A 15,400-nucleotide genomic window follows, 5' to 3' on the forward strand; every position below is an offset into this window, starting at 1 on the left:
ATGCATATATATATATATATATATATATATATATATATATATATATATATATATAAAGTAATTTATATAAAAATAGAAATGTAGCCTAACTGTTAAACATGAAATTGAATTAAGTAGTCTAATCCTTAAATTAACACTAATCTCTCATCATACAAATGCTTAAAAAAAGTATTAGGTCTAGGTAAAAGTCTAAAAATCACTTATTTAATTATTAAAATTATTATACCATCAATAATATAATTTATGCTTAAATTTGAAGCATATAAATGTAGGCCTATATAGGTAATGTAACTGTAACTTTTTTACAGTCTGGTTGAACATAAAAATGAACTCTTGACGGGTAAAATATTAATGTCTCATCATACAAACTCTTCATAATTATCTTTAATAGCCTTCCTGCTACAATTTGCAATGTACACTATATTCATACTTAATTTCTGAGTTTAGGGTTATATTCATTGCGTATTATTTACCGTGTGTCAGTTGTCCTGTCAGTAGCCTATTCATCTCAGCTGTATGTGACAAACTAAAACAAACGGAATTTATTTAAATTCGCACATCAAATGTTTTACATTGAAGGAATGTCCTGCAACCTGAAATATTATGAAAAGTATCTGCGTGAATAAAACATGTTTAACTAACTATAATTATGTTAAATCAAGGTAATTACTAAAATCTCAGTCTGTAACTCAGTCTGTCTGAAACATTACATCACCACAGTGGCAGCTAACGCCACAGGCTGTAACATCGCGAGATGTGTGCAAGTAGCGCGAGAGGTGAGCGGCAGCAGGAAGTGCGGTGAAGATGGACGGTGTCGGTTTAAGTGCTAACAACAAACAGAAACAAAATCAAATGTTGCCGAATAAAATGCGAGGCGAGTTCACCAGAAATCAGAGGAAAGACTCTGAGGTAAGAGTCAAACGACGCTGTTTAAATCCGTTTGGTCGCAGTTTAATGTTTGTTTTGACAGCAATGCTAGCAATAATCATCAGTAATTCAGAGGATAAAATGTATAAAGTGATTAAAAAACGCTGATTGAATAAACAACAGTTCATAATGATGAAAATAGCATTATTAATCAAATATTAGAATTGGATTATTCATAAACTACGTTTAGTTATTAACTCATTAATTATGCAGTTATTTTTGAATATTCATGATGAAACCGCTCTTATTATTCGTTAATGAACAAACAACACATTAAAGAGATTGATTGATTAATGTAATTAACATCGTCCATTAATAATGATTCATTGTGAAGTTCATCTGTCTTCGTGTTGATCCTGATCAGTTATGATCGATGTCTGATGAATATCTGCTCTTGTGAAAAAGACAAAGCACTTGTTACGGAAATAATATACTTTAAATGAACATAGACCTGAGTCCGGAATAAATGTAATGTTTTCGGACACTTTGCGTGTTATTTGCAATTCGATGGAAATGTATTATAGTAAGATTGTGTTTTTCAGCATGCTTAAATAAGACTTCTTTATATAATGTCATAATTCTGTTGTCTTTGAAATATGGTAAAAGTTCACTGCTGAATGCACTGACAAGCATTTATGGTACACTAAAATATGCTTAAATGTCATTTCTAATTAAACTTGTATGTCATTTATTTAAATATATTAGAAATTATACATTTCTAATGAGGAAGCTGCAATGTAGTGCATTTAAAATATAATGACTTTGAAGGCAATATCAGATAACACTGTTAGTCAATACATCAAAATAAGTTTACTTTAAAGCACAACAAAAGATTATTAAAACAATCATTTAAAATGTACTTTGCAATAATGTGAAATTTAAAGATTTATTTAAAAGTACACTTTTTCTAAGTGTACTTTTAAATAAATCCGAGATCTACATCCGATATCTAAACAACCCAAGGTAGACATACTGATCTGGAAAAGCTTAGGCCGAAAAGGGAGTAAAAACTGCGCAATTTCCGCACCATCTTTAAAGGTCAGCAAAACATTGGACTCTTAAGTGGTTTGAGCCTTTGTTCTCTATTGCGGCACTGAAAAGAGTCCTGTGATTACATTTGGTGTCTACCTGAGTTGATGTCATTAGCCACTGTCACGTTTTCAATGACGTACAACTTGCATTGACGGGAATATCAGATCTGTCCTGTATCTGATTCATATCAGATTTATAGGCCTGAAAGCAATCTGAGAATATCTGAATCAATGTGCTTTTTTCCTGCTTACACGTTTGTGGGTCATATCCGATCTGTGCCACATGGGAGGAAAAAATCGGAAATTGGGTCATTGAACCATGTAATGTAAATGCAGTCTATTCTGTCTGTCTTTAAATGTTGTGCCGTTATCAATGACTGAATTGTCAGCTCATTCTGAGTGTTTGTGTCTCAGGGATTATCAGATGCTCCCGATTTGGAGTTTGAATATTCAGATTCAGATAAATGGACAGTCGAACTGTCAGGTGAGAGTGATTCAGTTGGTTTGTTCATTTCTTCTGTACTAATATCAGCCTTCAGTAAACAACTGCAGACTAAAATAACGCATTGTTTTCCTTGCTGTTTGTAGAGTTGTACAGTTATACAGAGGGACCAGAGTTTCTACTCAACAGAAAGTGTTTCGAAGAAGATTTCCACACTCATAGTAAGTACTGATCTAGTTATTTTTCACTTGATTGTTTCATAGTCATACAAACTCATTTTTATTATTGAAATGGTGTTTTTGTGCATCTAAGATGTGAATTTTTGCCTGATCAGTATGTCACAAAACAGCATGTTCATGTGCTTTTGCAGTGCCCGATCAGAAATGGACCGAACTGGATTCGGTTCAGCACAGAGCTCATGCCATGCGTCTGCTGGACGGACTGGACGTGATCGGCCGAGAACGCCGATTAAAAGTTGCCAGAGCCATCTTGTACATGGCTCAAGGTAAACTATCCATTATATATGCATTCATTTGATTGAGTCTTGTGTTAATAAGCTCTGACTTGGATTGACTGCGTGTTTTTTGTTTTTTAAGGTACATTTGGTGAGTGTTCTTCAGAAATGGAGGTGCAGCACTGGATGAGGTATAACGTCTTCCTGCTGCTGGATGTGGGAGCGTTCACTGCGCTAGTGGAGCTGCTCAACATGGAGATCGAGTGAGATGAACAGCACATACAAACAATCATATTACACATGTGAAAACTTAAATAACTCTGTTAAATGTCTCTCAGTAACAGTGCTGCGTGCAGCAGTGCGGTCAGGAAACCCGCCATCTCACTGGCTGACAGCACTGACCTCAGGTACAACGCCACACGTTACATGCATTTAGTAGACTCCGGCCGTCCACGCACTTTCCGTGTGACATTTGCGAGAGAACATAAAAAATATTTTTCCCCGTATCTCATTTTTTCCCACCACCATGTGGCACTGTAAAAATGTGTGTTATGTGTTGGAATGTCTGTTTTTGTTTTGGTCTGGGTGATCCCACACTATGCAAATTTACCCAATAGTATTTTGACACACCGGGTTGCCAGATAGCAGAAAACACAGCCATGGAAGAAAGGAAACAAACTGGGTCAGAGATCGCCTCAGCAATAAAAACGCTGCAAACATATGCATTAACTGATCAACTTGTAGCACAAGGCATATCACTTTCCATTGTCAATTGCGCTCATTCCTGTTGCGTGTCCTCAATCTGGCAACCCACATGAGCATCAAGTCTGAGAAGGCGGGGAAACAAATCTCTCCAATTTTTTGAATTTGGACTGCAGTACCTATTTCAACCACTAGCTGTTTAAAGGGTTAGTTCACCCAAAAATGAAAATTATCCCATGATTTACTCACCCTCAAGCCATTCTAGGTGTATATGACTATCTTCTTTTAGACAAACACAATCAGAGATATATTTAAAAATATCCTTGATTGTAATGACGAAAGTGGAAGTGCAGAGGATAGAGCAAAGCAAAACACCGATCACGAATTAGAAGTCTAAAATGAGTAACCCCCGTCAGCTAGATATTTGAATTTATAAAGTTTTAAATATGGATATTTATCTTACAAAAACCCCCTGGAGCCATATGGATTACTTTGATTATGGATGGATGCATTTTTTTTTGCCTTTGCTTACCATTATAAACCTTGGAGGACTATAGATATTTTTAAATGTATCTCTGATTGTGTTTGTCTGAAAGAAGATACACCCAGGATGGCTTGAGGGTGAGTAAATCATGGGATAATTTTCATTTTTGGGTGAACTATCCCTTTAAGATGCACTCCTAGTCCTCCATAACCCTGTGCATTCTTCTGTTTTCAGGGTGTTGCTGAACATCATGTATCTGATGGTGGAGACCATCCAGCGTGAAGAAGCCACAGACAGTCCAGAGTGGAGAACCATTAGAGAAACCTTCAAATCTGAACTAGGTCAGTGTGTGTTTCAGTTAGAGAGGAAGATTATCTGAAAAATTATGGTTTATTTGAAGATGCGTATTGAGTGTGGAAAATTAGAAATGTGGTGAATCTCCCTGTAATGCTTCCTGGCAGGTTCTCCTCTTTATAACCATGAGCCTGTCTCCGTCATGCTGTTCGGGATGGTGACCAAGTTCTGCAGTGGCCACGCGCCCCATTTCCCCATGAAGAAAGTCCTGCTGCTGCTCTGGAAGACCATCCTGGTTAGATTGACAGAGCTCTTAACTTGAATTTTTGGATTTAGACAGATTGTGTTCATTAAAGCTGGGAATCAATTCCAAAAAGAATTCTGAGACATGAAGGATGGAATCGATTCTATCAAAGGGAATCTGTTCCTCTTTAACAGCCTTTTTCAGTTCAATAAAGCTAATTAATTCACCTCTCTGTCACTCACTAATAGTGATGCAAAGTCTAATGCATTTCTGTGAACCACTACTTTTGGATGGTTTGTTTTTTTTTTTTTTTTAATCTGAAAAAACGACTACTGCCATTGACATTAAGAGATGATAGATGCTGATAATGTTCAATGAATATTAGGTAAGCCTTCTTATGTTGTCTCAGTGACATGAGGTGAACATTTAAAAAAAAAAAAAAAAAAATCTTTAAATGATTGGAAAACAACAGTGAGAAATCTATTTTTTGGAATTGATTCCAGAACCAGGAATTGGAGTTTCAGAATTAAACAGCCCTAGTGTTTATGGTTTCTGGTCTGTGTGTTTTCTGTCGTATCCCAGTTCACTCTGGGAGGGTTTGAGCAGCTGCAGTGCTGTAAGGTCAGTAAACGGGTGGCATTGGGTCTCCCGCCGCTGCCGGAGGACAGTATCCGTGTGGTGCGGAGCATGAGAGCTGCGTCCCCGCCGGCGTCCGCCTCTGACCTGATTGAGCAACAACAGAGACGTGCCCGGAGAGAACACAAGGTCACTGACGTGTAGATATTTGACAGAAACCTGTGGAGTGGAAAATAAAATGATAAAATAAACCCTGTTTCTTCAGGCTCTTATAAAGCAAGACAATCTGGACGCGTTTAACGAGAAGGACCCATATAAAGCCGATGACTCCCGTGAGGACGAAGAGGAAAACGACGACAATGACAATTCTCTAGAGGCGGAGCCTTTCCCGCTGGAGCGCGATGAGGTCATGCCGCCGCCCATCCCGCACCCCCCCTCTGAGAGGGTCTGTTTTCCCAAGGGTCTGCCGTGGGCTCCGAAAGTCAGGTAGAAACTCGACTTCATCCGTTTGATATGGTTTTTTGATGGTTTTCTCAAATATAAGTTGGTATCTGTGATCATTTTAACAGGGAAAAGGATATTGAGAACTTCCTGGAGTCCAGCAGGAGTAAATTCATTGGTTACACGCTGGGAAGGTGAGTCTGTTGTATGCTACTCAGTTGCTCGTTTCCTGTGAGCCTCAGTGATGCATGTTTGTGTTTGTGTTGCAGTGACACGGATACAGTGGTCGGTTTGCCCAGACCCATACACGAAAGCATCAAAACTCTCAAACAGGTACTTAGCCACGCCCCTACCACCACATCACCTATGACTTATTAACATAACCCCACCCTTTCTTCACACACTATTACTTTGTTGACAAAGTGTGATTATGAAATGAATAGTTTTATGTTAATTCTGATTGAATTAGGCAAGCCCAATTATCAGTCTGACCAATTTAAATTTTGTCTGTTATTTTTTTAAAAAAAAAAAAAAAGTCTTATTTGTCATTGTGTTTTATTCAAAATTTACTTTTTCATTTTACTTTTTAATGAACAGATTGATCATTTGATTCTTTCATTTTATTTTTAAGAGGCATTTTTAGTCCTCCATAAAATATTTGTTAAAATTAAATTAATAATAAAATATTTACAACTATATGATTTTTTTTTTTTTTTTTTTTTACTGAAAGTTATTCTTGTTAAAAATCCAAAAAACATTATTTTGGTCATAAATCAAATGTCCATTATTAGTTAAAATTGTAAGACTAATGAATAATATTCCTTGGTGGAAGGAAATTTGAATATTTTTATAAGTTGTAGTATTGTTGTTATCAGTATTATAAACAAAATTATTAATTCAATTTAATTAATAAAATATTCGTAACCGTTTGTATTTTGTAAAAATAAAATAAAGCGAAAATTTGTATTGGTCATAAATCAGTCTTACAATTTTAACTAATAAAAATTAAAATGAACAAATAATATTATTTGGTGTAAGAATTGTTTATTGTGATTAATAATTAATATTATTAATGTAACATATTAATGTATTAATGTAACTATTAATGTGCGTGTACCATATTTCATCATATAATTACTTTATTTCATAATATTACTGTTGTTACAAAATCAGTAAACCATTTTAACAAGCTGTTGTTTATTGATTTTACACATTCTAACTATAGTAAAATCACTGTAACGCTTGCTCTTGTGTCTCATTGTTCTAATGAGATGCATTTGTGTACATTGTAACATTTAGTTTGTGTTTGTTTCAGCACAAGTATGTGTCCATCGCTGAGGTCCAGATCGCTAAAGAAGAGGAGTATCAGAAGACCCCTCTGTCTGGCGTGAGTGTCCATACACTGTTAGAGCTGCAAAATGCCATCTGATGATGAGTTAATACACCCTCTGTGTGTGTTTGTGTGTTCAGGGTGAGGAAGAGCTGGAGTTGTGTGCCACAGAGCTCTTGTACCAGGGTATTTTACCCAGTTTACCACAGTATATGGTGAGAGACTGTCAGATCACACACCAGACGCACTGCATTTGAACTGAACTCATTCTGACAGACCTTGTTTTGTGTGTGTGTGTTCAGATCGCACTGCTCAAGATCCTGTTGGCTGCTGCTCCCACATCCAAAGCCAAGACCGACTCCATCAACATCCTGGCAGACGTGCTGCCTGAGGAAATGCCGTAAGACACTGTTAAACTGAACAGTTGCAGATGTGGTTGTGCTTTGTGTGAATGAAACTGAATGATTCTTCAGTGGCGATTGTAAGCTATTGATGTGAATGAGACATACAACTGACTCACTGAATCAAAGTGATTCTCTTATCAACTTGAGTCTGTGTCTGTGTCTGTGTGTGTGTGTTTGAAGCTGAATCGGTGAGTCATATCCAAACACAAACTCCCCTCAGCGCCGCTCAACTTGGTTGCCATGGCAACAGTGAGCTCATGTCATCCGATGCTGTAAAAATATCTCCTGGGTAATAAATATTCATGGAATGCGCTCTGGAATAATTGATTGTGATTGGTCAAATGTGCGTGTACCTAAAATCAGGGCTATTTTAGTATCATTGAGATACTGTTGTAGCTTTTATTAATATATTAAATCTTTTTTTATTTTTATATGTTCAGTTTACATTTTAATGTTTTAGTAATTTTGTTGTGGTTTTGTCATTTTATTAGTTGATGATACTGATACTACATTTTTCAACTCTCCCAAATAATGCTGCAGACTGTATAGGGAAACCTCTTATTAGAGTTAACTATATTAGAATCTATAAAGAGAATCCTCTTATTAGAGGTTACTATAATATTAGAGATTTATGTCACAATTTTTTTTAACTCTTAATCCTGTTATTGTAATGTTAAATTGCCCTAGATTCAACACGAGAGATTTTCTTCACACGCCGTATGAGTTGCAGTCTCAAAAACATGTTTTTTCCGCCCCCTTTTGATTGACATGCTATAATCTGCCCTGATCAATCATTCTTAAACAATTGGCCGATATTAAATAATAATTGCTTTTATCGACCGATACAGATTTTAGTTTTTGATTGGGAGTTTCACGCGAGGGTAGAAACTAAAATGTCACTAAGCTGTGGAATTGTATTTTTTTTTATCACTTTTCATAGACTTTAAAGGGTTAGTTCACCCAAAAATGAGAATTCTGTCATTAATTACTAACCCTTATGTTGTTCCACGCCCGTAAGACCTTTGTTCATCTTCAGAACACAAATTAAGATATTTTTGATCCAAACTCAGTGTGGCCTGCAATACAAGGAATATAATTAACTCTTTCAGATGCCCAGAAAGCTACTAAAGACATTTTTAAAACAGTTCATGCGACTACAGTGGTTCAACCTTAATGTTATGAAGCCATAAGAATACTTTTTGTGTGTCAAAAAAAACTAAATAACTTTATTCAATGATATCTAGTGAGGGGCGATTTCAGAACACTGCTTCATGAAGCTTTGAAGCCTTACGAATCTTTTGTTTCGAATCAGTGGTTCGGAGCGTGTATCAAACTGCCAAAATCATGTGATTTTCATAAACGAGGCTTTGTTACATCATAAGTGTTTCAAAACGTTTCAAAATTTCAGTGGTTCACGTGACTTAGGCAGTTTAATACATGCTCTATTTTAATTTTAAATATATTTTAAATATACATTTTACATATTTTACATTATACATATAGAGGGTATTCGTCGACGTCACTTTCCCGCCGAAAACGCGCTCCCTCAGCTGGACTGAGTGGCAAAAGAACCTGCTGCGTGACTGGATTTAGTAGAGGAAACTGCGAAAACGCGAGTAAAACTAACGAATTACACTAAAGGTTGGAATTGAATGTGTTCCTTACAACTTGTCAAATAAAACTAATCCATGGATATCGACATGCAGCCAGGAGTCGTGTTTCATGACATTTATATGTGCCTGATTTCGACGGTGGGGAAATATATAAAGCAAATCTGCCTGTGAATATTTTATGTAACTACAGTATAGGTAGGTTTAAATCCGCGTAATCACTTATATCAATGTTATATCGTCATATTGTCCAGCCCTAAAACATATATATAGTTTTATAGTATAGTTTTTGTCAGTGTTGTTTATTTAAAAACACACAATTATGCAGAATATAAGATCGAAAAATATTTAATTGATGAGTTGTCAACATAATATATAACAATACAATATATACGGTATGATTTTACCTCAAAATCCAACATTTTGACACAAAATGATAACTGCAAATCCATGTTTCTCTGCCTGGAGTTCAGATGTTTCTGTGAATTGCAGTGATCCATTTGCTTTTTTCCCCGTTGCTTTCTGATTTTTTTTTTTTTAATATATGCCTCAGGTTTTGTGTCAAAGCTATTTGTACAGTCAATCACAAAGCTCTTTCCCGTTTTGGATGTGTTTTGTGTGTTTTTCGCGACATTCACGCTGAAAACAAATGCTGCCGCTCAGTCTTTTGCCTCTCAGTGGACGTGACCGCAGTCGTAACGGTCGACGATGACGTCACTTGCATACCCTCTATTGATTTTGATTGTGAGTTTGACACGAGTGCAAAAACTAAAATGTCACTAAGCTGTGTAATTGTATTTTTACCACTTTCCATAGACTTGTCTTTACTAAAGGTGTGATCACATTTACCGTTGGGAATTTGTTCCAACAGGAATCCACGCAAATAAAGTTGCTTGGTTTGAAAGTGACTTTTGTGTAAGCTGTGCTTCAAACAACTTTGTTATTAGCTATAGACAATGGCCTGTCTGGTATCTCTTTCTAGCACTACGGTTCTTCAGAGTATGAAGTTGGGCGTAGATGTGAATCGCCATAAAGAAATCATCGTCAAAGCCATTTCAGCCATACTGCTGCTGCTACTGAAACACTTCAAACTCAACCACGTCTATCAGGTACATAAACACGTTTCTGAAGCTGTTTGTGAGGAGCCTTTTCTAGATGTTTGTTCTACCCTAACCATAACCCTACATCGAATTCACACAAACCATTTAAAATTATTATTATTATTATATTGTACAAAATGTAATTTGAGGCATTTGTAAATAGTGACGTCCGACTCCCTTTTTGACAGCTTGCACCATAGTAATAATGAGGATATTTTTGACTAAATGGGCTTCATAATTATAGTAAAACAACTGTAAGCAAAACCTTTTATTGTGTGAGTATGTTGATGCAAGTTTTCTTCTGCAGTTTGAGTACATGGCGCAGCATCTGGTGTTTGCCAACTGCATCCCGCTGATCCTGAAGTTCTTCAATCAGAACATCATGTCCTACATCACTGCTAAAAACAGGTGAAACTTCAAGTCATCCTTTATTCATTTCAGACTCACAAAATATCTGTTAATGGGTCAAAATAACCCAGAGCATGAAGATTGCATTACTTCTTTGCACTTGGTTTAGCCAGTGTTAATTTTTCATGTGATGTGTTATTGGAAGTGACATCTGTCATATCTCTTTGGTAGTATCTCGGCTCTGGATTTCCCGCACTGTGTCGTTCACGAGCTTCCGGAGCTCACCGCTGAGAGTCTGGTGAGAAAAATACACACTGGAATGTGTCTGATGCTCATACGAGTTAGTCTTTGAGCTGTTTGATGCGTTTTGATTACAGGAAGCTGGTGATAATAATCAGTTCTGCTGGAGGAACTTGTTCTCCTGTATTAATCTGTTGCGCATCCTCAATAAACTCACCAAATGGAAGCACTCCAGGACCATGGTAAGACGCTACACAAACCAAGCATGCAAACCCAAGAACATCTAAAGTACCTGGAGAGAGCCATCCATTAGTGGTCATCTCAAATGTTGTTTATTTCTAGATGTTGGTGGTTTTCAAATCGGCTCCCATCCTGAAGAGGGCGCTGAAAGGTTAAGCAGGCCATGATGCAGCTCTATGTGCTCAAGCTGCTCAAAGTCCAGACAAAGTATCTGGGGAGGCAATGGAGGAAGAGCAACATGAAAACCATGTCGGCGATATACCAGAAGGTGCGCCATCGCCTCAACGATGACTGGGCCTATGGAAACGGTGAGTAGATGAAGAAACTGGACTGGGATCTTCACTAAACATTTTGATGTGTCATTAATTAAACCTGAAATTTTAGTAACCACCTGGGTGTCAGAATTAAACGTGCTCTCTGTTTCTCCGACAGCAGACCTGGACGCTCGCCCCTGGGACTTTCAGGCAGAAGAATGCGCCCTACGTGCCAACATCGAACGGTTCAACAGCCGACGCTACGACAAGAACCAGAGCAACCCGGAATTCCTCCCGGTAGACAACTGCCTTCAAAGTGTGCTTGGACAGCGGATCGACCTTCCAGAAGACTTCCAAATGAACTATGACCTCTGGCTGGAGCGTGAAGTCTTTTCGAAACCCATTTCCTGGGAAGAGCTCCTGCAGTGAACACCTGTAATGCGTTTCAGCACCTCTTCACTTCAGCAGTTGTGAAAATGACCATTACCAGAGTAAAACTCTTCTAACAACACTACGCTTCATAGAGTTCAACAACAGGGACCATTTCCTGTGTGTCTGTTTGTGTAATATAACGGCTCGCCTGTAGTAAACCTGCTTTTTTGTTTTGTTTTTACTCTTAGAAAGGGAACTTTGTTAGCCAGAGGTGCCAAGAGGTCATTTTTATGTTTGTTTTTGCTGCTTTTTGATTTATTGATTCTTTATATCCTGAGTATTAAATCTGATCTTATTGTGAAAGACTGTATTTATCCTGGAGTGTTTTGATGTGTTTTTCATTGTATGGCTTTGTATACAATACTTAATGCAATACAACAATCTTCTCTGTGAACCATTGTTGGTTTTGTCATTTGGGTTTAAAGTCCAAGTTTCTAAGTCAGAAAAATTACCTTCACTCCCAAACACTGAAATACCCTCGTGGCAGTTTTAGTCAGTTTTTTTACTGCCAAGGTAACTTAAAAAAATATAGTTATAAACGCGTATTATATTTTTAAACTGAAAATATGAAAAACTATTCTTGCTCATGACTCCTCAGGAAGCTTCCTCAGGGGTGCTTCTCATTTTATCATTTGTGCATCCTCGTTTCCTTTCCTCATGCTTTAGCTTTATTATACAGTGGGTACAGAAAGCATTCAGACCCCCGTCAATTTTTCACTCTTTGTTATATTGCAGCCATTTGCTAAAATCATTTAAGTTCTTTTTTTTTTTCCTCATTAATGTACACACAGCACCACATATTGACAGAAAAACACAGAATTGTTGACATTTTTGCAGATTTGTTAAAAAAGAAAAGCTGAAATATCACATGGTCCTAAGTATTCAGACCCTTTGCTCAGTATTTAGTAGAAGCACCCTTTTGATCTAATACAGCCATGAGTCTTTTTGGGAAAGATGCAACAAGTTTTTCACACCTGGATTTGGGGATCTCTCCAGAGATGCTCAATTGGGTTTAAGTCAGGGCTCTGGCTGGGCCATTCAAGAACAGTCACGGAGTTGTTGTGAAGCCACTCCTTCGTTATTTTAGCTGTGTGCTTAGGGTCATTGTCTTGTTGGAAGGTAAACCTTCAGCCCAGACTGAGGTCCTGAGCACTCTGGAGAAGGTTTTCGTCCAGGATATCCCTGTACTTGGCCGCATTCATCTTTCCCACGATTGCAACCAGTCGTCCTGTCCCTGCAGCTGAAAAACACCCCCACAGCATGATGCTGCCACCACCATGCTTCACTGTTGGGACTGTATTGGACAGGTGATGAGCAGTGCCTGGTTTTCTCCACACATACCGCTTAGAATTAAGGCCAAAAAGTTCTATCTTGGTCTCATCAGACCAGAGAATCTTATTTCTCACCATCTTGGAGTCCTTCATGCGGGCTTTCATGTGTCTTGCACTGAGGAGAGGCTTCCGTCGGGCCACTTTGCCATAAAGCCCCGACTGGTGGAGGGCTGCAGTGATGGTTGACTTTCTACAACTTTCTCCCATCTCCTGACTGCATCTCTGGAGCTCAGCCACAGTGATCTTTGGGTTCTTCTTTATCTCTCTCACCAAGGCTCTTCTCCCCCGATAGCTCAGTTTGGCCGGACGGCCAGCACTAGGAAGGGTTCTGGTCATCCCAAACGTCTTCCATTTAAGGATTATGGAGGCCACTGTGCTCTTAGGAACCTTAAGTGCAGCAGAAATTTTTTTATAACCTTGGCCAGATCTGTGCCTTGCCACAATTCTGTCTCTGAGCTCTTCAGGCAGTTCCTTTGACCTCATGATTCTCATTTGCTCTGACATGCACTGTGAGCTGTAAGGTCTTATATAGACAGGTGTGTGGCTTTCCTAATCAAGTCCAATCAGTATAATCAAACACAGCTGGACTCAAATGAAGGTGTAGAACCATCTCAAGGATGATCAGAAGAAATGGACAGCACCTGAGTTAAATATATGAGTGTCACAGCAAAGGCTCTGAATACTTAGGACCATGTGATATTTCAGTTTTTCTTTTTTAATAAATCTGCAAAAATGTCAACAATTCTGTGTTTTTCTGCCAATATGGGGTGCTGTGTGTACATTAATGAGGAAAAAAATGAACAAATGATTTTAGCAAATGGCTGCAATATAACAAAGAGTGAAAAATTTAAGGGGGTCTGAATACCTTCCGTACCCACTGTAATAGTTATTCTACAAGTATCTGTTTTATTTCTAAGGGCAGCACAAGTGGCTCTGTGGGAAATGCTGTCTCATCACAGCAAGAAGGTTCCTGGTTCGAGTCTCAGCTGAGCCAGAAAGTGTTTCCTTTAGGTCTGGTTTCCGTCACAATCCAGAGATGTGTGAATAACATGTGCTAAGTTGTCTGCAACCAGTTGTTGACTCGAGAACCGCTGTAGCAGTATGTGCAAGTGTGTTGAGCTGAGAACTGCTGCACTCTGAATATAGTCGACAAAACTAAAAAGTTAAAGCTCGTCTCCAGTATGTTTAATACAAAACTGTTTTGATTAACACATTATAATATTTACTTTGCATCAAGATCAAATCATCAACTTACATCAAATAAGCTGTTCCTGAAAATATAATGTATTATTAATACAAATAAATGTGTTAAACTGGTATTTGAACAGTTGAAAAGGTATTTCAACAGGTAAAATGGACTGAATGAGCAATAAATCTGAAATATAACCCTCATGAACGAAATCAAGTCATTTTGAGGCAGAAACTGCTTGGCTTCAGTGGGTGTGCAGTTAAAACTTCAGGTTGACCACTGCTGGCAGTCAACCTGGAGCATCTTTCCAACCATAGACCCTCTGACGTAGCAAAAATATATGGAAGTGTTGTTTCATGTATTTTGCTCAATATTATTATAGGGGGAAATCTGTTAGTGTTTAATATTCTATTATTTTGGAATTTAAAATGGTTTAATCTGAGTTTTTGGGGTTACCATTGTGCTGGAGAGCAGAGCATGTGTCTAGGCTGAAGTACACAAACATATGTTATTTGTTAAAAATGTTGAAGGATTATGATTGGCTTTGTGAGTGGTTTAGTATATGCAGGTGTGCTGTTTTTAACTAAATATATAAAACATGTATAATGTTAAAATGTGCAAAATATAAAAGGTATGGTGCCTTATATTTTGCTGTGTGTACTGCTTATGTCAGTGTTCTCAAACTCAATCAGTAGACCCTCACTGCAGAACACTCGAGATCCAGGGGGCGGAGTCAGGTAGGTTAAGGTATATGGAAAGTGGGAGGAGTTGGATCTAGAACCAGGGGGTGGAGATGGGTAGGTTTAGAGCCTGGGGGCGGAGTCGGGTAGGTTTAGGGCTAACCCTGCCCCTTGGATTTCAACTCAATTCCTAGAGACCTCTGGCTTACATGTTCAATGTTCACTTATCTAGTAAAAGCATGCCGCAATGCATGCTGGGAACAACAAAACTCCCAGCATGCATCACAGCATGAATAAATTATGCAGCTGAATTGTCCTATTACTTTCTTTAATTCTAACTATTTGCTTTTCATTTTGTTGTGTTTTCTTTTAGTAACTTTTTGTGATGTCCAGAGTTGATCTGATTGAATATTTTGTTCTCACCGTTGTTGAGATTCACACACTGATTGCTCATATCTTTGTCATGTAGCTTTTTAAATTAATCACAATATAGTATGATTTTATGTTGTAATAAAACAGGGTTTGTCGATTAAATGTTTAATGAGACAACACAATTAAAATATTCAAATAATATCAGTGATTCAAGCTATTTCACAATTTTAAAAAACCATCAACAGTTAAACATCTGATTTAATTTCAGCTTTCGT

General features: G+C 37.7%; 1 protein-coding gene across 1 annotated transcript; it reads left to right on the top strand.

Annotated features, from left to right (window-relative positions):
• The first annotated feature begins 719 nt into the window (after positions 1 to 719).
• strip1 (striatin interacting protein 1) lies at positions 720 to 11,947 on the top strand. The gene is given in 22 exon segments (XM_048182557.1): positions 720 to 909; positions 2,373 to 2,442; positions 2,547 to 2,621; positions 2,771 to 2,905; positions 2,997 to 3,117; positions 3,193 to 3,261; positions 4,275 to 4,381; positions 4,502 to 4,629; positions 5,161 to 5,343; positions 5,420 to 5,640; positions 5,724 to 5,789; positions 5,865 to 5,928; positions 6,911 to 6,982; positions 7,066 to 7,140; positions 7,228 to 7,325; positions 9,922 to 10,048; positions 10,347 to 10,447; positions 10,619 to 10,685; positions 10,765 to 10,869; positions 10,970 to 11,014; positions 11,016 to 11,175; positions 11,300 to 11,947. Coding segments are annotated over 22 exon segments (2,445 nt in total). The 5' UTR covers positions 720 to 804; the 3' UTR covers positions 11,551 to 11,947.
• Positions 11,948 to 15,400: the final 3,453 nt, after the last annotated feature.

The sequence above is a fragment of the Megalobrama amblycephala genome, linkage group LG2 (assembly GCF_018812025.1).
Source record: "Megalobrama amblycephala isolate DHTTF-2021 linkage group LG2, ASM1881202v1, whole genome shotgun sequence".
Classification (NCBI taxonomy): domain Eukaryota; kingdom Metazoa; phylum Chordata; class Actinopteri; order Cypriniformes; family Xenocyprididae; genus Megalobrama; species Megalobrama amblycephala.